Source organism: Somniosus microcephalus, chromosome 12 (assembly GCF_052327205.1).
Source record: "Somniosus microcephalus isolate GS21.2 chromosome 12, FLI_Smic_1.0, whole genome shotgun sequence".
Taxonomy (NCBI): Eukaryota; Metazoa; Chordata; class Chondrichthyes; order Squaliformes; family Somniosidae; genus Somniosus; species Somniosus microcephalus.
This window is the reverse complement of record NC_140998.1, coordinates 6,768,648-6,793,198: the sequence shown is the minus strand read 5'-3', so window position 1 is coordinate 6,793,198 and position 24,551 is coordinate 6,768,648. Positions and strand designations below refer to the sequence as shown.

The 24,551-nt window shown below is 46.2% G+C and overlaps 1 protein-coding gene across 1 annotated transcript in view; it reads left to right on the top strand.

Annotated features, from left to right (window-relative positions):
* The window catches only part of LOC147108998 (tubulin polyglutamylase TTLL5-like), a 104,971-nt gene that overhangs the window by 20,881 nt on the left and 59,539 nt on the right, over positions 1-24,551 (top strand). Inside the window, exon 2 of the mRNA XM_086002543.1 lies at positions 11,269-11,478. Within this exon, the coding sequence (XP_085858669.1) occupies positions 11,417-11,478 (62 nt within the window). The 5' untranslated portion in view covers positions 11,269-11,416. The remainder of the gene's footprint in view (positions 1-11,268; positions 11,479-24,551) is intronic.

Below are 24,551 nucleotides of genomic sequence, written 5' to 3'. Positions count from 1 at the left end.
TCGACGCCTGTGTTTCTGGCCTCGACTTTCTTCCACTGCCCTCCTGGAGCGAATCCTCGAAGGGAAATGCAGAGTTGCAGGTAGATTCGAATCGACACTCGTTGCCACTGTTAGATCCGTGAATCTGAGAGTATGATGTTTTTCAATAACCACACGGATGCTGTAACTTAACAATCAACAGGTATTTACTGGAGTAGGGTAGTCTCAAGACTGGGGGTACAGAGGCATGCTCAAGGCTTATATACAGGTGTGGTCACTGCCGGTACTACAGTATACAGGAGCTGTAAAAGTAGTTCTCTCTTAAAGGTACATACACTACCTCCCCAATGTAGAGGAGACCACGTCGTGAGCAGCGAATATAGAAAGTTCAGAGGGGAAGTGAAAAAGAAAATAAGAGGGGCAAAGAGAGCATATGAGAATAGATTGGCAGCTAACATAAAAGGAAATTCAAAAGTCTTCTATAGGCATATAAATAATAAGTAGGTAGTAAGAGGAGGAGTGGGGTCGATTTAGGGACCAAAAAGGAGACCTCCGCATGAAGGCAGAGGGCATGACTGAGGTACTAAATGAGTACTTTGCACCAGTCTTCACCAAGGAAGCAGATGCTGCCAAAGTCATAGTGCAGCGTGTCGACGTGTCTGCTGTTGCTGCTGCTCGTTGCGCTGCGCTCCACCGCCCAACTCGTCGAACACATCGTCGGGATGTGAATGCTCCAATCGCCGCTGCCTCCTCCTCACCGTCGCCGGCTCCACGCTCCACGGCCCGGGGCCTGCTTCTCCCTCTCACGGGTCGGCCTCTGGCCGCCATGCTCGGCTCCCCTCCTCCCAGTCAGAATTCCTTCCGGCCGATGTGCTCCAGCGGGTCAACTTTATGGCTGCTGCTGCTGCTCACCGCGCTGTGCTGACTCTGCCCGACTCGCCGAGCACCTCGCTCCGGTTGCGGGAGCAAGCGGCGAGAGCTGGCCGCCCGCAGCAGGGAGAGCGCTCTCAGCACCGAACCGTCACGGCCGCCATCTTGACTAGATTTGTACACAAATTGCTGAAGGTGGCAGGGCAGGTTGAGAAAGCGGTTAAAAAAAGCAAACGGGATACTTGGGCTTCATAAATAGAAGCATAGAGTACAAAAGCAAGGAAGTTCTGATTAACCTTTATAAAACACTGGTTCGGCCTCAACTGCAGTATTGTGTTCAGTTCTGGGCACCGCACTTTAGGAAGGATGTGAAGGCCTTAGAGAAGGTGCAGAAAAAATTTACGAGAATGATTCCAGGGATGAGGGATTTCAGTTACGTGGATAGACTGGAGAAGCTGGGGTTGTTCTCCTTGGAGCAGAGAAGGTTGAGAGGAGATTTGATAGAGGTGTTCAAAATCATGAGGGGTCTAGACAGAGTAGATAGAGAGAAACTGTTCCCATTGGCGGAAGGGTCGAGAACCAGAGGACACAGATTCAAGATGATTGGCAAAAGAACCAAAGGCGACATGAGGAAAAACTTTTTTACGCAGCGAGTGGTTAAGATCTGGAATGCACTGCCTGAAAGGGTGGTGGAGGCAGATTCAATCACTGCTTTCAACAAAAGGGAATTGGACAAGTACCTGAGGGGGAAAAAAAATTGCAGGGCTGCGGGTAAAGGGCGGGGGAGTGGGACTAGCTGAAGTGCTCTTGCAGAGAGCCGGCACAGGCTCGACGGGCCGAATGGCCTCCTTCTGTGCTGTAACGATTCCATGACTCCATGTCTTGTTGCCTGATTGTCTACTACCATTTTTGTCCTGAACCGTTGGTTGTGGAACCACTTAGCCCTGTTCATAGCCTGCTGCTAGTGGTGTTTAGTGTTCAGATAGCCCTGTGTAGTAGCTTCAGTAAGTTAGTACCTCACTCTAAAGTATGCCTGGTGGTTCTACAGCTCTGTCCTTCTACAGTCTACATTGAATCAAGTTTGGTCTCCCGGATGGTGATCAAGGTATGAGGGACGTGTCGAACCATAAAATTACAGATTGTGGTGATATACAATTCTGCTGCTGATAGCCCACAGTGCCTCATGGATGCCCAGTTTGGGGCTGCTAGATTTGTCCTTGGTTTGTCCCACTTAGCATGGTGGTAGCACCGCACGACACAATGAAGGCTGTCCTCGTGGCCACGGGAGTTTGTCTTCACAAGGACTGTGTGGTGCTCACTTGTACCAATCCTATTGTGGACGGAAGTGTATGTGACAGTTTGTTGAGGACGAGGTCAAGTGAGTTACTTCCTTGTGTTGATTCTGACACCACTCGGTGCAGGCCCAGACTGGCAGCTCCCTCAGTCTTTTAATAATAGGAATATCGGAACAGGAGTAGGCCATTCAGCCCCTCGAGCCTGTGCCACTATTTTCTTTCTCTTACAATCTACATTCTTCAGACCCAAGCTTGGTGTCTCCTAACTCCTGCTGTGTGATTTATCTTGTTGTACCTTGTACTGTTTTGACTCTTGGTGCTGTCCTGCACAACAAGTCTTGGCTTTTCACCAAAGTGTCTCAAGAAGGACTGTTGGATTAAGACCTGAAGTGTGTACACTACTGGCCAATGGCGTTTAGAATCTTTTTCCAGCTGGCATGACATTTGGCACACCTAGTATTTGAATCTGATGCCAATCTGCCACATTTAATGGCATTCAATGCGATAGACTGGTGCTACTGCCGGCCCAGACCACAAGGCTCCAAATGGATATCACAGATGTGAATCACTCGATATATGTACTTTCTACGTCTCATTGTTCAATGCACGCACCTACCTTTTGGTTACTGGTTGCGGCTTATCCAGCCCTGCCTTGCCCTCCGATGCTCGATGGAACATTTTGATTTAAGTGGATCACATTGCAGCCCCGGAAGTGCGGCATGCCCTCAAGCCCATGGCTGCTGCACTCAGACTTGCATTAGGCTGTTAGCACTGGATAATGAATGTCACTGGCTTCACTGAGCACACAGCAAGACTTGTTCTTTTAAACATGCCCACCTCTATTCCATCGATTACTCTTGTCATTAGTGGAATGATCCCAGCGGATTAGAAGGTCGCAAATGTAACGCCGCTGTTCAAGAAAGGAGGGAGAGAAAAAACAGGGAACTACAGGCCAGTTAGCCTGACATCAGTCGTCGGGAAAATGCTGGAATCCATTGTTAAGGAAGTGGTGTCGGGGCACTTAGAAAATCATAACAGGATTAGGCAGAGTCAACATGGGTTTATGAAAGGGAAATCGTGTTTGACAAATTTATTAGAGTTTTTTGAGGATGTAACTAGCAGGGTAGATAAAGGGGAACCAGTGGATGTAGTATATTTGGATTTCCAAAAGGCATTCGATAAGGTGCCACATAAAAGGTTATTAAACAAGGTTGGGGGTAATATAGTAGCATGGATAGAGGATTGGTTAACAGAAAACAGAGAGTAGGGATAAACGGATCTTTTTCAGGTTGGCAGGCTGTAACTAGTGGGGTGCCGCAAGGATCAGTGTTGGGGCCTCAGTTATTTACAATCTATATCAATGACCTAGATAAAGGGACCGAGTGCAATGTATCCAAGTTTGCTGATGATACAAAGCTAGGTGGGACAGTAAGCTGTGAGGAGAACACAGAGTCTGCTAAGGGATATAGATAGACTGAGTGAGTGGGCAGTAAGGTGGCAGATGGAGTATAATGTAGGGAAATGTGAGGTTATTCACTTTGGTAGGAAGAATAGAAAAACAGAATATTTTTTAAATGGTGAGAAACTTTCAAATGTTGGTGTTCAGAGAGATTTAGGTGTCCTCGTACAGGAAACACAGAGAGTTAGCATGCAGGTACAGCAAGCAATAAGGAAGGCAAATGCCATGTTGGCCTTTATTGCAAGGGGGTTGGAGTATAAGAGTAAGGAAGTCTTGCTACAATTGTACAGGGCCTTGGTGAGACCACACCTGGAGTACTGGGCACAGTTTTGGTCTCCTTATCTAAGGAAGGATATACTTCCCTTGGAGGCGGTGCAACGAAGGTTCACTAGATTGATTCCTGGGATGAGAGGGCTGTCCTATGAGGAGAGATTGAGTAGAATGGGCCGATACTCTCTGGAGTTTAGAAGAATGAGAGGTGATCGCATTGAAACATACAAGATTCTGAGGGGGATTGACAGGGTAGATGCTGAGAGGTTGTTTCCCCTGGCTGGAGTGTCTAGAACTAGGGGCGTAGTCTCAGGGTAACGGGTCGGCCATTTAAGACTGAGATGAGGAGGAATTTCTTCAGTGAGGGTGGTGAATCTTTGGAATTCTCTGCCCCAGCGGGTTGTGGATGCTCAGTCTTTGAGTACATTCAAGGCTGAGATCGATAGATTTTTGGACTCTAGGGGAATCAAGGGACATGGAGATTGGGCGGGAGGTTGATGATCAGCCATGATCTCATTGAATGGCGGAGCAGGCTCGAGGGGCCGTATGGCCGACTCCTGCTCCTATTTCTTATGTTCTGAACTCAAACGTGGGAAATACAATGGTTGTCAGCTGCTGTGTTTTCACTTATTTATTTGTAATGAGGAATAACAATGGGTGTGTAAGTTCCTGTTCTTTATAGCATTAAATAGCAGATAGGGATAACGATAGTTGTCAGCCACGTCTCTGTTCAGTTAAAGTTTCTGTTGTTCACAATGCTTTGATTCTTAGAGTAGATCCATCTCGAGGCTCACCCATTTCACACTCTGGTTACCACGTCTGCACAACCTTTCCCTGAATCCTGTCATTTTTTTTTAGTTACTACACTTTCCTTTTTCCAGTTCTGCTTTGCTTCAGCTAGCCTCTGCTCGCTTCTGACTAGCTCGCTCTGCTCTTTTTATCTGCACTGCAATTTTATTTCATTTGGTTTTGCAGCACTCGGTAGCGGCGTCTTATTGTCGCGAGTGCTCTGTCCTCCCATGCCCCTTTATGTTTCTGGTGCAGGGTTTCATTTTAATACCAGTTGTGACAAAGCCTTGACTTCAGCGAGTCTGGTGCTTCCACCAGTAACACCAGAGTACCCGCTGGCTGTTCCTTTTTTAGAATTCATAGAATCTTACAGCATAGAAGGGTCCATTCGGCCCGTCGTGCCTGTGCCGGCTCTTTGAAAGAGCGAATTAGCCCCACTCCCTCGCTCTTTCCCCATGGCCCTGCAGAGTTTTCGTTTGCTAGTGTACAATAAATTTCCTTTTGAAAGTCACTATTGAATCTGCTTCTACCGCCCTTTCAGGCAGCGCATTCCAGATCACAACAACTCACTGAGATAAAAGAATTCTCCTTGCCTCCCCTCTGGTTCTTTTCCCAATTACAGTACCTTGTATCTGTGTCCTCTGGTTCTTTTCCCAATTACAGCACCTTGTATCTGTGTCCTCTGGTTCTTTTCCCAATTACAGCACCTTGTATCTGTGTCCTCTGGTTCTTTTCCCAATTACAGCACCTTGTATCTGTGTCCTCTGGTTCTTTTCCCAATTACAGCACCTTGTATCTGTGTCCTCTGGTTCTTTTCCCAATTACAGTACCTTGTATCCGTGTCCTCTGGTTATGACTGTCCTGACACTGGAAACGGTTTCTCCCCATCTACTCTGTCAAAACCCCTCATAATTTTGAACATTGAGGAAATGGGACAATAGTTGTGCTTTTTAAGATGCTATTGTATCAAACACTTAGGGTAATAGAATACAGAACTGGTGACTAACATCTGTGACTCAATTGGGAGGAGCCCAGTCATGCAATTGCTGTTCCAATGTACCACAAAGTGGCAGAAAGCAACCAACACGAGGGAATAACCTACTTGACCTCGCCCTCACCAATCTACCTGTCACAGTTCCACCTGTCCATGATGGTATTGCTAGGTAACCATCACACAGTCCTCGTGGAGGCCAAGTCCTTTCTTCACACTGAGGACACCCTCCATCGTGTCGTGTGGCTTTACCACCGTGCTAAGTGGGAATAGATTAACAACAGATCCAGCATTTAAACACAATTTCGTTTATAGGATTAATTTGTTTTTCTAATAAAAGCGTTCAATGTATTGGGAATTATCAGGCAAAGGTCAGCAATGAGCCTGGATCCAAAGACAGCAAACTGGAACTTGGTTGTATCTGATGATCTGAGATCAATAACATAGATTAATCAGGAACAGCCCTACCCACCTCACCCAAAGAGGTTTAAAGACTATCGCACAGTCCTCTGCTCCCACAGCTTCTCCTCTGGATCCCATTCCTGGGATGTGGAGACTGATGGGAAACGCTGGGTAATAGGGATTGTGTGTGGGAGCATCGAGAGGGAGGGAGGAGATCTTACCTTGTGTCAGCTGTGGCTCAGTGGGCAGCACTCTCACCTCTGAGTCAGAAGGTTGTGGGTTCAAGTCCCACTCCAGAGACTTGAGCACAAAAATCTAGGCTGACAATCCCAGTGCAGGACTGAGGGAGTGCTGCACTGTCGGAGGTTGCGGTCTTTTGGATGAGACATTAAACCGAGGCCCTGTCTGCTCTCTCAGGTGCACATAAAAGATCCCATGGCACTATTGTGAAGAAGAGCAGGGGCGTTCGCCCGGTGTCCTGGGGCCAATGTTTATCCCTCAATCAACACCCCTAAAACAAATGATCTGATCACTATCATATTATTGTTTGTGGGATCTTGCTGTGCGCAAATTGGCTGCCGAGTTTCCTACATTACAACAGTGACCGCACTTCAAAAAGTACTTCATTGGCTGCAAAGCGCTTCTGTCTTCAACAACAACAACAACTTACATTTATATAGTGCCTTTAACGTAGTAAAACGTCCCAAGGCGCTTCACAGGAGTATTAAAAGACAAAAAATTTGACACCGAGCCACCTAAGGGAGAAATTAGGGCAGGTGACCAAAAGCTTGGTCAAAGAGGTAGGTTTTCAGGAGCGTCTTAAAGGAGGAGAGAGGTAGTGAGGCGGAGAGATTTAGGCAGGGAATCCCAGAGCTTAGGGCCCAGGCAGCAGAAGGCACGGCCACCAATGGTTGAGCCCTCTTCCCTCTTTCTCCCCTGGTCCCTGTTGCTGTATTCCTCTACATTCCACTTTAGAATGTGACAATATCGCCATTCTTGCACCTCCTGAATATCTACTGTCAACCTCCGAGTGGCTGTTCTGAGGGTAATTCTAGTTCTAAATGCTTGACATTGGGGTGGCTGCACCATGAATGACCCCTCTCAGGCAGGAGGAGAGAAAATGGAAAATGCATTAGAAAGGGGCAATATACTCCGGACCCCATCTGGAGTACTGCGTTCAGTTCTGGGCCCCGCACCTCAGGAAGGATATATTGGCCTTGGAGGGGGCGCAGTGCAGATTCACCAGAATGACACTGGGGCTAAAAGAGTTCAATTATGAGGACAGGTTGTACTCCCTTGAGTTTAGAGGATTGAGGGGTGGTCTGATCGAGGTGTTTAAAATGTTGAAAGGATTCGATAGGGTAGATACAGAGATGATGGGGGATTCAAGAATGAGGAGACATAATCTTAAAATTAGAGCTTGGCCATTTAGGAGGGAAATCACAAAGGTTAGTGGAAATCTGGAATTTTCTTCCCAAAAAGGCTGTGGGACAACTGGAGCTTTCAAGACCGAGATGGATAGATTTTTGTTAGGTAAGGGTATCCAGGGATATGGAGTGAAGGCAGGTAAATGGAATTGAAGTACAGCTCAGCCATGATCTAATTGAATGGGGACGCAGGCTTGAGGGGCTGAATGGCCTCCTCCTGTTCCTATGATCCTATTCATAGAAACAGAAGATAGGAGCAGGAGTAGGCCATTCGGCCCCTCGAGCCTGTTCCGCCATTTAATGAGATCATGGCTGATCATCCAAATTCAGTACCCTGTCCCTGCTTTCTCCCCATATCCCTTGATCCCCTTAGCCTTAAGAAATATTTCTAACTCCTTCTTGAATATATTTAATGAATTGGCCTCAACTGTCTTCTGTGGTAGAGAATTCCACAGGTTCACCACTCTCTGGGTGAAGAAATTCCTCCTCATCTCTGTCCTAAATGGCTTACCCCTTATCCTTAGACTGTGACCCCTGGTTCTGGACTCCCCCGCCATCGGGAACATCCTTCCTGCATCTAGTCTGTCTAGTCCTGTTAGAATTTTATAAGTTTCAATGAGATCCCCTCTCATTCGTCTAAACTCTAGCGAATATAAGCCTAATCGACCCAATCTCTCCTCATACGTCATTCCTGCCATCCCAGGTATCAGTCTGGTGAATCTTCGCTGCACTCCCTCCATGGCAAGAACATCCTTCCTCAGATAAGGCGACCAAAACTGCACACAATGCTCAAGGTGTGGTCTCACCAAGGCCCTGTACAACTGCAGCAAGACATCCTTGCTCCTGTAATTGAATCCTCTCGCTATGAAGGCCAACATACCATTTGCCTCCTTAACCGCCTGCTGCACCTGCATGCTTACCTTCAGCGACTGGTGCACAAGGACACCCAGGTCTCATTGCACTTCCCCTTCTCCCAATCTATTGCCGTTCAGATAATAATCTGCCTTCCTGTTTTTGCCATCAAAGTGGATAACCTCGCATTTATCCACATTATACTGCATCTGCCATGCATCTGCCCAATCGCCCAACCTGTCCAAATCGTACTGGAGTTTCTCTGCATCCTCCTCACAGCACACACGCCCACCCAACTTTGTATCGTCTGCAAACTTGGAGATATTACATCTAATTCCCTCGTCTAGATCATTAATATATATTGTGAACAACTGGGGTCCTAGCACCGATCCCTGCGGTACCCCACTAGTCACTGCCTGCCACTCGGAAAAAGACCCGTTTATTCCAACTCTTTGCTTCCTGTCTGCCAACCAGTTTTCTATCCAAAAGACAGTACCTTGCCCCCAATCCCATGTGCTTTAACTTTGCACGCTAGTCTCTTATGCGGGACCTTATCGAAGGCCTTCTGAAAGTCCAAATACACCACATCCACTGGTTCTCCCTTATCTATTCTACCAGTTACATCCTCAAAAAATTCCAGTAGATTAGTCAAGCATGATTTACATTTTGTAAATCGATGTTGACTTTGTCCGATCCTGTCACTGTTTTCCAAGTGCTCTGCTATTACATCTTTTATAATGGACTCTAGCATTTTCCCCACTACCGAAGTCAGGCTTACCGGTCTATAATTCCCTGTTTTCTCTCTACCACCTTTTTTAAATAGTGGGGTTACATTAGCTACCCTCCAATCCATGGGAACTGTCTCAGAGTCTATGGAATTTTGAAAGATGACCAGCAATGCATCTACTATTTCTAGGGCCACTTCCTTAAGTACCCTAGGATGTAGATTATCAGGCCCTGGGGATTTATCGGCCTTCAATCCTGTCAATTTCCCTAACACCATTTCCCTACAAATACTGATTTCATTCAGTTCCTCCCTCTCATTAGACCCTATGTTCCCCGACATCTCTGGGAGTTTATTTGTGTCCTCCTTTGTGAAGACAGAACCAAACTATGTATTTAATTGGTCTGCTATTTCTTTGTTCCCCATTATAAATTCCCCTGATTCTGACTGCAAGGGACCTACGCTTGACTTCACCAATCTTTTTCTCTTCACATATCTATAGAAGCTTTTACAGTCAGTTTTTATGTTCCCGCAAGCTTACTCTCATACTCTATTTTCCCCTTCTTAATTAATCCCTTTGTCCTCCTTTGCTGAATCCTAAACTGCTCACAATCCTCAGATTTGCTGCTTTTTCTGGCCAATTTACATGTCCTCTCCTTGGATCTTATGCTATCCCTAATTTCCCTTATTAGCCAATTCAAAATTTACGATAAGAGCATTCAATGTATAACAGACCTCCTGCTGTAACAGATTATTCTTCCATCGGCTTTTGGAGCATCTCCCTTATCGTACAGAGCTCAACCTCAGTGACGGGGACTCCTGGGTCCCAAAGAGTTTAAAACAATATGGCCTAGAAATTCACCGGCGCCCCGTTACAGCCTCGCCAGGGCGCCGGAAGTACCGCCCCGAAAGGAGTCGCGGCCGCCCGCCGCAAATTCAGTTTCAGCGCCCCCAGACGGAAGCGCGGCACTACTCGAGGCGCCCCGCATTCCTCTTGGGATGCTGCAACTGAAAATCGCAGTGCAACGTGCCGCAGCGCCACACGCTGCGGCACGGCGCGCTGTGGTACTGCAGGCCTTCCTCCCCTTCTTAAAGGGGAGGGGCCTGCTGCAGCGTGCTCAAAGAGCGCGAGTGCTGGCAAAAGAGCCCGGCACCGAGGAGAAGTGCCGGGCTCTTGGGACACAGCCGGCACTCTGCGGGGGGGGGGGCTCAGGAGGCCGGGGACGGTGGCGCGGAGAGGTGCTGGCAGGCGGCCAGTAAAAAAAATGGCCGCCCCGCACCTCAGCGCCTCTACCGCCGCAGGTAGGCCCCCCTGAACCGGTCGCAAATTGCGACCGGCGTTAAAGCAGGGGGCGCTACTAAATTTCGCGATCGGAGCAGTAGTGGGGCGCTGCGCACACCGATGACATCATCGGTGGCGGCGCAGTGCTAACGGCTAGCGCCGCCATTAGTGTCCCGCTAAATTTAGCGGGAGGCGTGGCCAGTGGCGCAAATCCCACTAAGTGCCCTCTTTGGGCGCTAACGGGTGGTGCAAGCCACTGAATTTCTAGGCCTAAGAATCTGCCGAATGTAGATGTAGCCTCTCGAGCGCTTTCTCACTTTCACTTCGGTGTGTTCTTAGCTGGACTTATTATTTATTGCAATATCACTGCTTTCTAAGCTGACCAAATCCCCCCTCAATATTCCCGAGTTGCTTAATCAATTTACCAGGATAGTTGCGGCAGTGTGATTAATTCCTTGGTACAATAACACTTATCGACTTTTGGGATTGACCTCTGACATCATAATCCAAATTGCAGTCTGTAAAACCACTAATTTCCAGACGTTCCTTACTCACTTGAGCTGTGTAATTAAAAAAAACTAGTGCAGCAATTATAGTAGAGAGTTTAAGTCACGCTTTAAAATTTTAACTAAAAAGAGGGGTGGAGGAGGTCCTTATTAAATTAAAAATACCCCCTTCCCTTGTAGAAAGATTAGACTCACAGCATTTTAGTTTATCTAAAAAGACATCCACAAATTCAACACTGAAAGTGCACAGCAGGTCAGTCAGCACCTGATAGCGAAATGCAGGTTAATGTTTGTGGTGGATCCCATCCACAGAACTGGCAGGGTCATGCAGAAGGAATGCTTATTGTAGAGGACAAGTCTGGACATGCCCAAAAAAAACCCCAATTGGCCAATATTGATCAGTATCTGTTTTATTTTTCCAGTGAAGATGGTTTAATGGAGTGCCTGGTGAGGAGAGGTCCCCTGAAGTGGAGCAGGATGGATGTATTGGGCCAGCCAAGAAGGTGACACCTTCACTAATCCGAGTGCATCGCCTGAAGCTGATTGGTCTTGGGCCGGAGCAGGGTGGGAATGCCTGCCGTAAGTCACGCGCCAGAGGATTCTTCCACCTCATCCGATGAGGAGGAGCAGGAGTAAGTGGAGTTCACATTGGAAGTGTTTAAGCCCTTCCATGGCCTTGCCCCTCTCTATCTGTGTAATCTCCTTCTGCCCTACAACTCCTCTCCTCCCCCATACTCTCTGTTTCTCTGACTCCGGCCTCGCCCCTCCTGTTATCGGTGGTGGTGCCATCAGTCCCAACTCTCTAGAACTACACAGAGTAAGGCTCTCTATAGTTTCCTGCAGCCTGAACCCCAATTTTGAAAAACCACCCTCTGTTGCACCAGCATGGCATTTATATTTCTCCCATCTGTTCTGGAGAACCTTCTTGTGTTTGTGTATTGCATCCATGTAATGCTGCAAGATCTGAATGAATGGAATTCCGTCATGTTCCAGTTAATATATCTCGATAAAGTTATCGCGCGAGGAATCGCGAGCGTGAAACCCGTGACTGGCTGTGTTGATATACCAATCTGCTGCATTAATGCACCACCCATATAGTTCATTTTTACATCTTGTTCATAACTGCAACACTTTAAGAGCACTCCCCTCAATAATGGGATTGCAGAATGGCTCCCGAACTGATAGCAAATGTTGCTGCTCGGGTTTCAGTAGAGCGTAATGGTGTGTAAAATTTCTGTACAATGTCCATTCGAATTGTAAAAAACGGCCATCCGTTTCTCTGAAGAGTTATACAACTTCACGGTGACGTACTGGTACAGATGCAAAATAAGCCCAGTGACAGAACATAGAAACAGAAGCAAGTCTGCCATATTACCCCCTGGCCCATGTGGGAACTGTTGTGTCTCCTTGTGTTCTTTTACTATAAATAATACAGACACTTTTAGCTCATTTTAGTTACTGTTTTTACTAGCTGTATTTCTGCTTTGTTTCTGTGTTGTTGCATGGTGCAGAGTGATACAAGATGTCCGACGCTGCACTGTGCACTGCCCGTGCACAGTGTGCCACATAGCAATATAACTACACCATACCAAAGTAGTTCCATACCAAAGTAGTTCCATTTAACGATGTGATACTATAACAATGTAACATCCCTCTTTCTCAAAAAACTAAAACATGAAATTTAACAATTTAAATTAACAAATATTATATCTAAACTATTATTATCAACTACAAAGAATTGTGAGTTTTTTTTTTATTCGCGATATCGCTCAGGTGGTTGGATGTTGTCCCTCCATCTTGTGGATTTGGTGGTGACCATTCCTCTCTGCGGTGTTTTGGTGTGTTCCGCTCTCGTCGTTGTTGTTGCTGTCGCCTTTGGAGTTGGAGTGTGCATGCTCGTGGTTGTTTAATTTGTAGCGCTTGTTTCTGGTGTTGTACTGCTTGTGGTAGCTGGTGTTGTCAATGTTGCTGATGTTGTCTGCTGCTGAACCAGTTCAGGTGAAGGTCTGATGTGGAGTCTGTTCCGTCTGTATTGGTTACCAGGTTCAGTCTCTACGAAGTAGGATCTTGGAGTATCAGCTTTTCCAATGACCTTGGCTGGATTCCAGGTTTTCAACACCGGGTCTTGCACATGCACTGATTGTCCATTCAGCAATTCTGGTAGCGTCTTTGCATGTTTATCGTAATGTTTGCTTCCTACGATTTGTGCTTCTGCCAGCTTTTGTCTGAAGTCCTCCTGGTCCTGGGGAGGATGTATTTTTGCTGGTAGTGTAGTCTTAAACTTCCTCCCATTCCGCAATTCCGCAGGTGATTTCATGTCTGCTTTCAGTGGTGTTGATCTGAGTGATAGGAGGGCAAGGTCTTGGTCTTCCCCCATCTCACTACTTTTGATGAGAGTTCTCTTGACAGTCTGGATCTGTCTTTCGATGAACCCGTGTCCCCTTGGGAAATGTGGGGATGAGGTTACTATTTTGAACCCATACTTTTCTGCCAGAGCTCTGAATTCACTCGATGTGAACTGGGTTCCATTGTCACAGATTACCTTTTCCGGGATTCCTTGTTCAGCAAACAAGCTCTTTGCAATCCTGGTGGTAGTTGTGGCTCTCAAGTCTTTCATCCTTCTCACAAAAGGAAACTTGGAATAGTAATCTGCCACTATGAGATACCATTCTTGACTGCACATGAAGAGATCTGCCCCAACAGTGTGCCATGGTCTTGACGGTATTTCACTAGGTATCATCTCCTCTTTCTGTTGTGCATTTCTGTATTTCTGGCATATACCACATGCAGAGACCATCTGTTCGATATTTTTGTACATGCCTATCCAGTATACAGCTGATCTGGCTCTCAGCTTGCATTTCTCCATTCCCATGTGGCCTTCATGTATTAGATGGAGAAGTTGTGTCTGCATCGTCTTTGGCAAGATGATCCTCGATCCAGCACGGAGAATACCGTCTTCTACTGCAATATCGTCTTTAATCGTCCAGTATTGACATTGTCGCCTGTACCTGCTGGATTCTCTCCGGCCACCCCTGTATTACTTGTGTGAGTAGTTGCAACTCCTCATCTTTGCTAGTCTCATCTCTGATTTGACTGAGCTTTGTAGGGGTAACATTCACTAGGTGGTGGATTTTTACTGTTAGGCCCTCCACCTCGTGTTTCTCATATGGTGACAATCGAGACAACGCATCTGCTAGCACCATTTCCTTTCCTGGCTTATATTTAAGCGTGAAGTCATAGCTTTGGATCCTTAGAAGTAGTCTTTGCAGTCTTCACAGAATCACAGAAACCCCACAGTGCAGATAGAGGCCATTTCGGCCCATCGAGCCTGCACCGACACATATCCCACCCGATCCCCGTAACCCTTACACCAACACATATCCCACCCTATCCCCGTAACCCCATGTATTTAATCCCCCTAACACTAAGGGTCAATTTATCATAGCCAATCAACCTAACTTGCACATCTTTGGACTGTGGGAGGAAACCGGAGCACCCGGAGGAAACCCACGCAAACACGGGGAGAATGTGCAAACTCCACACAGACAGTCGCCCGAGGCCGGGTTCGAACCCGGGTCCCTGGCGCTGTGAGGCAACAGTGCTAACCACTATACCACCGTGACTGTGGGTTGCAGGCGCTTTGCACAGATTCTTCTTATAGATCTGTTCTAGTGGGCGATGGTCACTCTCTATTGTAAATCGCCTGCCATATAGGTATGTATGGAATTTCTCGCATCCGTACACTACTGCTAATAGTTCTCTTTCTATGTTGGCGTATCTCGTCTCGGCTGACGTCAAGGCCTTTGATGCGAAAGCTATCGGCCTTCCTTCCTGCACCAGGGCTGCCCCTAGTCCTCTGGTAGAAGCGTCTACTTGCAGAGTGACTGGTTTTCTTCTGTCATAATATGACAGACTTGCTTCTTTGCACAACAATTCTTTAAGTTGTTTGAAATTCCTTTCGTGTGATTCAGACCACTGGTATTCGGCGTCTTCTTTCAATAGCTCTCTGAGATTTGTTGTATGTTCCGACATGTGTGGGATGAAAGAACTCATGTATTGGACCAAGCCGAGGTAACTCCTCAGCTCTTTCTTGTCTTTGGGTGGTTTCATTTCAGCATTGGCCGCAATCTTCTCTGGATTTGGCTTGACTCCCTCTGGTGTATAAATCATACCGAAGAATTGGCATTCCTTGACTTTAACTATGCATTTATCTGCATTTAACTTGATGCCAGCCTTCCTGGTACTCCATGGCCTCATGTAGGTGCATGTCATGGTCTCTTTCATCTGCTCCATAGATCTGAATATCATCAGCTATTCCTATAGCTCCTTCACAGCCTCTGTATGTCTCGTCTATTTTCTGTTGAAACATATCTTGACTGACCTTTAGCCCGAATGGTAGCCGCAGGAATTTGTAATGCCCAAATGGTGTGTTGAATGTTGTCAGTGTTGTTGATTCCTCGTCCAACTTCACGTTCCAATATCCATTTCTGGCATCTAGTTTTGAGAAAACCTTGGCTCCTGCCAGTGATGGCGTAATCTCCTCTAGCGTTGGGGTGGGATAGTGGTCCCTCTTTATCGCCTGGCTTAGATCTTTGGGGTCCAAACATATTCTGAGACGCCCGTTTGGCTTTTCTCGTACCACAATTGAGTTTACCCAGTCTGTGGGTTCAGTGACCTTTATGATCACTCCCTTCACTTCCATCTCCTTTAGCTCTCTTTCAAGCTTTGTCTTCAGCTCGATGGGTACTTTTCGTGGAGCATGGATAACGGGCTTTACCTCTGGATCGATGGTGATGTGGTATTGGAAATCTCCGAAACATCCCACTGTATCATCGAAACATTCCGGATACATGTCTATCAAGTCTTTTTTACTCTTGATTTGTGGGTAGTTCTCCAGTGGGGTGTTGCTGTCTATCTTCAGTGGCGTTTCCGTCAGCTCGTGATGCACTGAGATCAATCTCAACTTCTCGCAGCTGTTTAATCCCAGGATCGCTGGCCCCTCAGTGTCGGTGACATAGAACATGCAGTTGATGTTCTTTCTTTTATGTGTCCCTTTGATAAAGGTTATTCCGAGTTGTTTAATCTCACTCCCACCGTATGCTGTCAGCGTGACATTACTTGCCTTTAAACAACCATTTTTCGGGTAGCCATCTTCTCTCAGATTTTCGGGAAAGATCTGCTGGTACAGTCTCAATGGGAGAATGTTGCTCTGAGCCCCTGTGTCCAGCTTCAACTTTAAGTTGATGGTTTTGGGCCGACCTTTGATCTTTTTTTTGATTTGGATGATGGTGTGCAATTCTCTCCTCGGAGTATTTTCCGCTCTGGACATCTCTTGAAGCTGTATCTTTATGGTTTCGATGTTTAGTGCATTGTCGTGATCATCATCATCATCCTGCTCATCCATGGCATGGATATTGTGTTTCTTTCTCTGGTGCTGCTTGTCCGCCTTTGTTTTTGATGTATGTTCCTTCTTTCTTTGTTCTACACCTCTTTTCCCAGTGGTTTAGTTTGCCACATGCATTGCAGCTTGTTCCATATGCTGGACATTTCCTCTTGTCTGTGTAATCGTGCGGCCTTCCACAATTTCTGCACATGTTTCCCCCGTTGTCATGTGTATGTCTTTGTGTGTTGTACTTTTCTCTCACTGCATCCACTCTGTTGTCCGTCTCAGAAGCTGTCCGCATGTCAGCCGTTTGAGAAATCAGCGTTTTCATTTGCTGCTTCATGGCTTCATGAGCTCTCGCAGTATCTACAGCCTCTGTTATTCCGAGCTTTTTTCCTATCAGGGCTTTTTGTACCTCTACATGCGCTGACCCCCATATTAGCTGGTCCACAAGCTTTTCTTCCATTTCCTTAAATTTACACTTGCTGGCTTCATTTCTCAGCCTTGTTAGGAAATTGTCAGCTGTTTCACCGGGTTCCTGTCTTAGACTCTGGAATTTGTATCTGTGTATACAAATTTGCAGGGCTACGGGGAAAGGGCGGGGGAGTGGGACTAGCTGAAGTGCTCTTGCAGAAAGCCGGCATGGGCTCGAATGGCCTCCTGTGCCGTATATAGGTAAAAAACGGGATGAGGTCCTAAAAGCAGAATATAGGGAGTTAGGAGGTAAATTAAAAAATAGGACCTCAAAGGTAGTAATCTCAGGATTGCTACCAGTGCCACGTGCTAGTCAGAGTAGAAATAGAAGGATATTTCAAATGAATACGTGGCTAGAGGAATGGTGCAAGGAGGAGGGATTCAAATTCTTTGGACATTGGAACCGGTTCTGGGAGAGGTGGGACCAGTACAAACGGGACGGTTTGCACCTGGGCCGGGCCGGGACCGATGTCCTAGGGGGAGTGTTTGCTAGTGCTGTTGGGGAGGGTTTAAACTAAAGTGGCAGGGGGTTGGGAACCTGAGCAGGGAGACAGAGGAAAGGGAAAGAAGGAAAAAAGCAAAAGACAGGAAGGAGAAAAACAAAATTAGAAGGCAAAGAACTCAATGGTTTAAATCAAACATGGTCACAGTAAATAATAATTCATATAGGTCTGAGAGCGTTAAAAAAAACAAGCCTGAAGGCTTTGTGTCTTAATGCAAGGAGCATTCGGAACAAGCTGGATGAATTAGCTGCGCAAATAGAGGTAAACGAATATGATTTGATTGGGATTACAGAAACATGGCTCCAGGGTGGCCAAGGCTGGGAACTCAACATCCAGGGGTATTCAATATTTAGGAAGGATAGGCAAAAAAGAAAGGGAGGTGGGGTAGCATTGCTGGTTAAAGAGGGGATTAACACAATTGAAAGGAAGGATATTAACTCTGATGATGCGGAATCTGGATGGGTAGAACTGAGAAATATCAAGGGGCAGAAAACGTTAGTGGGAGTGGTATATAGACCTCCAAACAGTAATGCGGAGGTTGGGGATGGCATTAAACAGGAAATTAGAGACGCGTGCAATAAGGGCACAGCAGTCATCATGGGTGACTTTAATTTACATATACATTGGGCTAACCAAATTAGTAAAAATACTGTGGAGGAGGAATTCCTAGAATGTTTACGGGATGGTTTTCTGGAACAATATGTCGAGGAACCAACCAGAGATCAGGCCATCTTAGACTGGGTATTATGTAATGAGAGAGGATTAATGAGCAATCTTGTTGTATGAGGCCCCTTGGGTCAGAGCGATCATAATATGATAGAATTCTTCATTAGGATGGAGAGTGAAGTAGTTGTCTCAGAGGCTAGGGTCCTGAATTTAAATAAAGGAAAGTACGATGGTATGAGGCGCGAATTGGGTAGGATTGATTAGGGAATGTCATTCAAAGGGTTGATGGTGGATAGGCAATGGCAAACATTCAAAGACCGCATGGATGAACTACAGAAGTTGTTCATCCCAGTTTGGGATAAGAATAAAACAGAAAGGGTGACTCAACCGTGGCTAACAAGGGAGATTAGGGATAGCATAAGATCCAAGGAGAGGGCATATAAATTGGCCAGAAAAAGCGGTAACCCTGAGGATTGGGAGCAGTTTAGGATTCAACAAAGGAGGACAAAGGGATTAATTAAGAAGGGGAAAATAGAATATTTTCTTGCAGGGAACATAAAAACTGACTAAGAGCTTTTATAGATAAGTGAAGAGAAAAAGATTAGTGAAATCAAGTGTAGGTCCCTTGCAGTCAGAAGCAGGGGAAGTTATAATGGGGAACAAAGAAATGGCAGACCAATTAAATGCATATTTTGGTTCTGTCTTCACAAAGGAGGACACAAATAACCTCCCAGAGATGTTGGAGAACATAGGGTCTGATGAAAGGGAGGAACTGAAAGAAATCAGTATTTGTAGGGAAATGGTGTTTGGGAAATTGACGGGATTAAAGGCTGATAAATCCCCAGGGCCTGATAATCTACATCCTAGGGTACTTAAGGAAGTGGCCCTAGAAATAGTAGATGCATTGCTGATCATCTTCCAAAATTCGCTGGAATCTGGAACTGTACCCATGGATTGGAGGGTAGCTAATGTTACCCCACTATTCAAAAAGGGTGGTAGAGAGAAAGCGGGGAATTACAGACCGGTAAGCCTGACATCGGTAGTGGGGAAAATGCTAGAGTCCATTATGAAGGATGTAATAGCTGAGCACTTGGAAAACAGTGACAGGATCGGACAAAGTCAACATGGATTTACAAAAGGTAAATCGTGCTTGACTAATCTACTGGAATTTTTTGAGGATGTAGCTGGGAAAATAGATAAGGGAGAACCAGTAGATGTGGTGTATTTGGACTTTCAAAAGGCTTTCGATAAGGTCCCGCATAAGAGATTAGCGTGTAAAGTTAAGGCACATGGGATTGGGGGCAAGGTATTGACTTGGATAGAGAACTGGTTGGCGGACAGAAAGCAGAGAGTAGGAATTAACGGGTCTTTTTCCGAGTGGCAGGCAGTGACTAGTGGGGTACCGCTGGGATCGGTCCTTGGACCCCAGCTATTCACAATATACATTAATGATCTAGATAAGGGAACTCGATGTAATATCTCCAAGTTTGCAGACGACACAAAGCTGGGTGGGCGTGTGTGCTGCGAGGAGGATACCGAGAAACTTCAGGATGATTTGGACAGGTTGGGTGATTGGGCAGAAGCGTGGCAGATGCAATATAACGTGTATAAATGCGAGGTTATCCACTTTAGTGTCAAAAACAGAAAGGCAGACTATTATCTGAATGGCAATAGATTGGGAGAAGGGGAAGTGCAACGAGACCTGGGTGTCCTTGTGCACCAGTCGCTGAAGGTAAGCATGCAGGTGCAGCAGGCGGTGAAGAAGGCAAATGGTATGTTGGCCTTCATAGCGAGAGGATTCAATTACAGGAGCAAGGATGTCTTGCTGCAGTTGTACAGGGCCTTGGTGAGACCACACCTTGAGTACTGTGTGCAGTTTTGGTCGCCTTATCTGAGGAAGGATGTTCTTGCCATGGAAGGAGTTCAGCGAAGATTCACAAGGCTGATCCCTGGGATGGCAAGAATGACGTATGAGGAGAGATTGGGTCGATTGGGCTTATACTCGCTGGAGTTTAGAAGAATGAGAGGGGATCTCATCGAAACTTATAAAATTCTGACAGGTCTGGACAAAGTAGATGCAGGTCGAATGTTCCCGATGGTCGGAGAGTCCAGAACCAGGGGTCATAGTCTAAGGATAAGGAGTAAGCCATTTAGGACAGAGATGAGAAAGAATTTCTTCACCCAGAGAGTGGTGAACCTGTGGCATTCCCTACCACAGAAGGCGGTTGAGGCCAAGTCTTTAAATATATTCAAGAAGGAGTTAGATATATTTCTTAGAGCTAAAGGTATCAAGGGATATGGGGAGAAGGCAGGTACGGGGTACTGAGTTTGGATGATCAGCCATGATCTCATCGAATGGCGGAGCAGGCTCGAGGGGCCGAATGGCCTACTCCTGCTCCTATCTTCTATGCTTCTATGTAACCATTCTATGATTATGAGAAATATAAGGTTCACAATACAGTAGAGAACCAAGCTAAATACAGAAAGTACAGAGACCTAAAAAAGAGAATAAGAGGGTCAAAGAGAGAGTATGAGAATAGATTAACGGTTAACATAAAAGTGAACCCAGAAGTCTTTTATAAACATGTAAAAGGGTAGTCAAAGGTAGGGTGGGCCGATTAGGGGCCAAAAAGGAGATCTCTTTGTGGAGGCAGAGGACATGGCTGAGGCACTAAATGAGTACTTTGCGTCTGTCTTTGCTGGAGGAGATGCTGCCAATGTAGCAGTAAAGGAGACGGCAGTAGTGATACTGGATAGGATAAAAATAGATGAAGAGGTGTTACGTATAAGGTTGCCAGTCCTCAAAGTAGAAAAGTCACCCAATCTTGATGGGATGCATCCTAGGTTACTGAGGGAAGTAGGGGTGGAAACTGCGAAGGCTCTGGCCACAATGATCCAATCCTCTTTAGATGTGGTGGTGCCAGAGGACTGGTGGATTGCAAAAGTTACATCCTGTTCAAAAAAGGGGAGGGATAAACCTGGCAACTACAGGCCAGTCAGCCTAATGTCGGTGGTGGAGTAAATTTTAGAGACAATAAACCGGGACAAAATTAATTGCCAGTTGTAAAAGTATGGATTTGTTAAATGCAAATCGTGTTTGACGAACTTGATGGAGCTCTTTGATGAAGTAACGGAGAGGGTTGGTGAGGGTAGTGCGGTTGATGTTGTGTATATGGACTTTCAAAAGGTGTTTGACAAAGTACCACATAATAGACCTGTTAGCAAAATTGAAGCTCATGGGATTAAAGGGGCTGTGGCAGCATGGATACAAAATTGGTTAAGGGATAGAAAGCAGAGAGTAGTAGTGAACGGTTGGTTTTCAGACTGGAGGGAAGTATACAGTGGTGTCCCCCTGGGGTCGGTATTAGGACCACTGCTTTTTGATATATATTAATGACCTGGACTTGGGTATACAGGGCAAAATTTGAAGGTTTGCAGATGACATGAAACTCAGAACTGTAGTAAACAGTGAGGAAGATAATAACAGACTTCAGGAGGACCAAGACAGACTGGTGAAATGGGCAGACACAGGGCAGATGACATTTAACGCAGCAAAGTGATGCATTTTGGTAGGAAGAATGAGGAGAGGCAATAAACTAAATGGTACAATTATAAAGGGGGACAGGAACAGAGAGACCTGGGGTTATATGCACACAAATCTTTGAAGGTGGCAGGATGAGTTGAGAAAGCGGTTAAAAAAGCATACGGGATCCTTAGCTTTATTAATAGAGGAAGTTACGTTAAACCTTTATAAATCACTGGTTCGGCCCCAGCTGGAGTATTGTGTTCAATTCTGGGCACCGCACCTTTCAGGAAGGATGTCAAGGCCTCAGAGAGGATGCAGAAGATATTTACCAGAATGTTACCAGCGATGAGGGACTTCAGTTATGTGGAGAGACTGGAGAAGCTCGGAGTGTTCTCCTTCAAGCAGAGAAGGTTAAGAGGAGATTTGGTAGAGGTGTTCAAAATCATGAACTGTTTTGATAGAGTAAATAAGGAGAAACTGTTTCCAGTGTGTTGTGTATTTTGAATGTGTATTAGAATTGTCCCACATGGGATACCATAGTGGTGATTTGCAATGCACTATGGGAAATGTAGTGCATTGAGTGAAGAAGCACATTGTAAATAAAATGGCCGTTAACTAAACTCTCCACCCCAGAGTCCTTCTTAATTGTTATATAGGTAAGAGTATAAAACCCCTTGAGACACAATAAAACTGGCGACGAGGACGACAGACTTGCGCATCACTTTGCACTGGAATTGGCGATGTTTAAAGTAAGAAGTTACTGTCTTTTCTTAATGGCGTGCCCGCAGTTTAGTGCTGATGCAATCGCCTCGTAAAGGTGGCGGTTCGTGTGTTACACAAATAAGAAGGAGGAGAGTAACGATACAGTGAAATGAAGTGGAGGAAAAGGACTGTAAAAATAAAAAAACAAGTGGAGGAAAAGGACTGTAAAGAAAAAAAAAGAAAACAAAATGGTTATGCTAACCGTGGCATTTGGACCATTTGATGAAACGGCGGAGCAATGGAGTGCTTATACAGAGCGTTTCGGATTTTTCGTGACTGCAAATGGCATTAAAGATGATGTGAAAGTGGCGACGTTCCTCAGTGTGATTGGAGCAAAAACATTTGGCTTGTTACGGAGTTTGATGCACCCGGATAAGCCCGGCGCTAAGACATATGATCAGATTGTGGAAGTTTTGGAAACACATTTCGCACCCAAGCCGCTGCTGATTGCCGAGAGGTTCAGGTTTCACAAACGAAACCAAGGGGAGGGTGAGTCCATAGCCGAATATGTTGCAGTGCTAAAGAAGCTTACTGAGCATTGTGAGTTTGGTGAAACTCTAAATGACACTGTCCGTGATAGGTTTGTGTGTGGATTAAGATGTGAAGCAACACAGAAGCGCTTGCTCACGACTGACAAACTGACGCTTAAATCAGCAGTGGAACTCGCTGTGTCTATGGAGTTAGCAGCTAAAGATGCACAGCTGTTGGGGGTTGCAACAAGAGTGCACAGGGTAGCAGCTACACCGGATAAGCATGCAAGGGGCGCCAGAGAGTGTTACAGATGTGGAAGGTCAGGTCATCAGCCATCTGACTGCTGGTGTAAAGACCTGACCTGTCGGAAATGTGAAAAGAAAGGACACATTGAACGTGTGTGTAAAGGGCAAAGCAAACAATCCTACACAGACACACAAAAACAAACAAGGAAACACATCCAACTGGCATTCTAAAAAGAAAACCCTACACATGGTGAAACAAGAACAGGAAGACAGTGACACAGACTCTGACGGGGAGCTGAATCTCCATGTGTTAATGGTGAATGGAGGCTCATCAGGCTATGGAGTCACTCCACTACTAGAGGGAATACCGGTCAAAATGGAGCTGGATACGGGGGCCGCTGTCTCCTTGATTTCAGAGAAGCTATTCAAAGAAAAACTGAACCACCTATCACTGACGCCGGCCAAGCTCATCTTAAAGACCTACACTGGGGAAACAGTCCCCATGCTGGGTAAGACGGAGGTCAAGGTGGAGCTTAATGGACAAACCGTGATGCTGCCAGTTTACGTGGTCAAGGGTGACTATCCAGCCCTGATGGGCAGGCCATGGTTGGAGAAAATTCATCTGGATTGAAAAAAAGTGAATGCGGTGTCAGTTGAAGAGGTGGGGCTAGCGGCAGTGTTGACAAAGCATGCGGCTGTCTTTGACGGAGAATTGGGGAGTATGAAGGGGATTACGGTCAAACTCAAGGTGAAGCCTGACAGCCAGCCACGATTCCTGAAGGCCAGGAACGTTCCCTATGCCCTCAAACCAAAGGTGGAGGCTGACCTGGAGCGTCTGGTCAAGATAGGGGTCCCTGGTGCCGGTTTCGCACAGTGAGTGGGCCATGCCCGTGGTACCAGTGATGAAGAGTGACGGCGCGGTTCGCTTATTAGGAGATTTCAAAGTAACATTGAATCCTGTGCTCTCAGCTGAACAGTACCCCCTCCCCATCATTGAAGATCTTTTTGCGGGTCTAGCAGGCGGTCAGAAGTTTAGCAAGATTGATCTATGCCAAGCCTACTTGCAGATGCATGTAGAAGAGGACTCACAGAAGTACCTCACCATCACCACCCACAAGGGCCTCTACAGGTACTGCCGCCTACCCTTTGGTATAACGTCAGCACCAGCATTGTTTCAGCGGGCTATGGACCAGATCTTAAGCGGCATTCCAGGGGTACAATGTTATCTCAACGATATCCTTGTCACAGGAAAGGACGACAACGAGCATCTGTAGAACCTGACGAAGACACTGGGAAGACTTGAAGAATATGGCTTACGCGTTCGCAAGGACAAATGCGAATTTTTCAAGCCATCAGTGGAGTACCTAGGCCATGTCATCGACGCGGACGGCCTACACACAGCACCGTCGAAAGTGAACCATTGCCGACGCTCCTGCACTTACAAATGTCGGCCAGCTGTGGTCATTCTTAGGTCTCCTGAACTATTACGGAAAGTTTATTCCACAGCTGGCATCACTGTTGAAGCCATTACATGAGTTGCTGTGTCAGGGCAAGGCCTGGGCGTGGACGAAGGAGTGCGAAGCTGCATTCAAGAAAGCCAAAGCAGCTTTGACTGACCTCAGAGTATTGACGCACTTTGACCCGTCGTTGCAGATTCAGCTGGCCTGTGACGCGT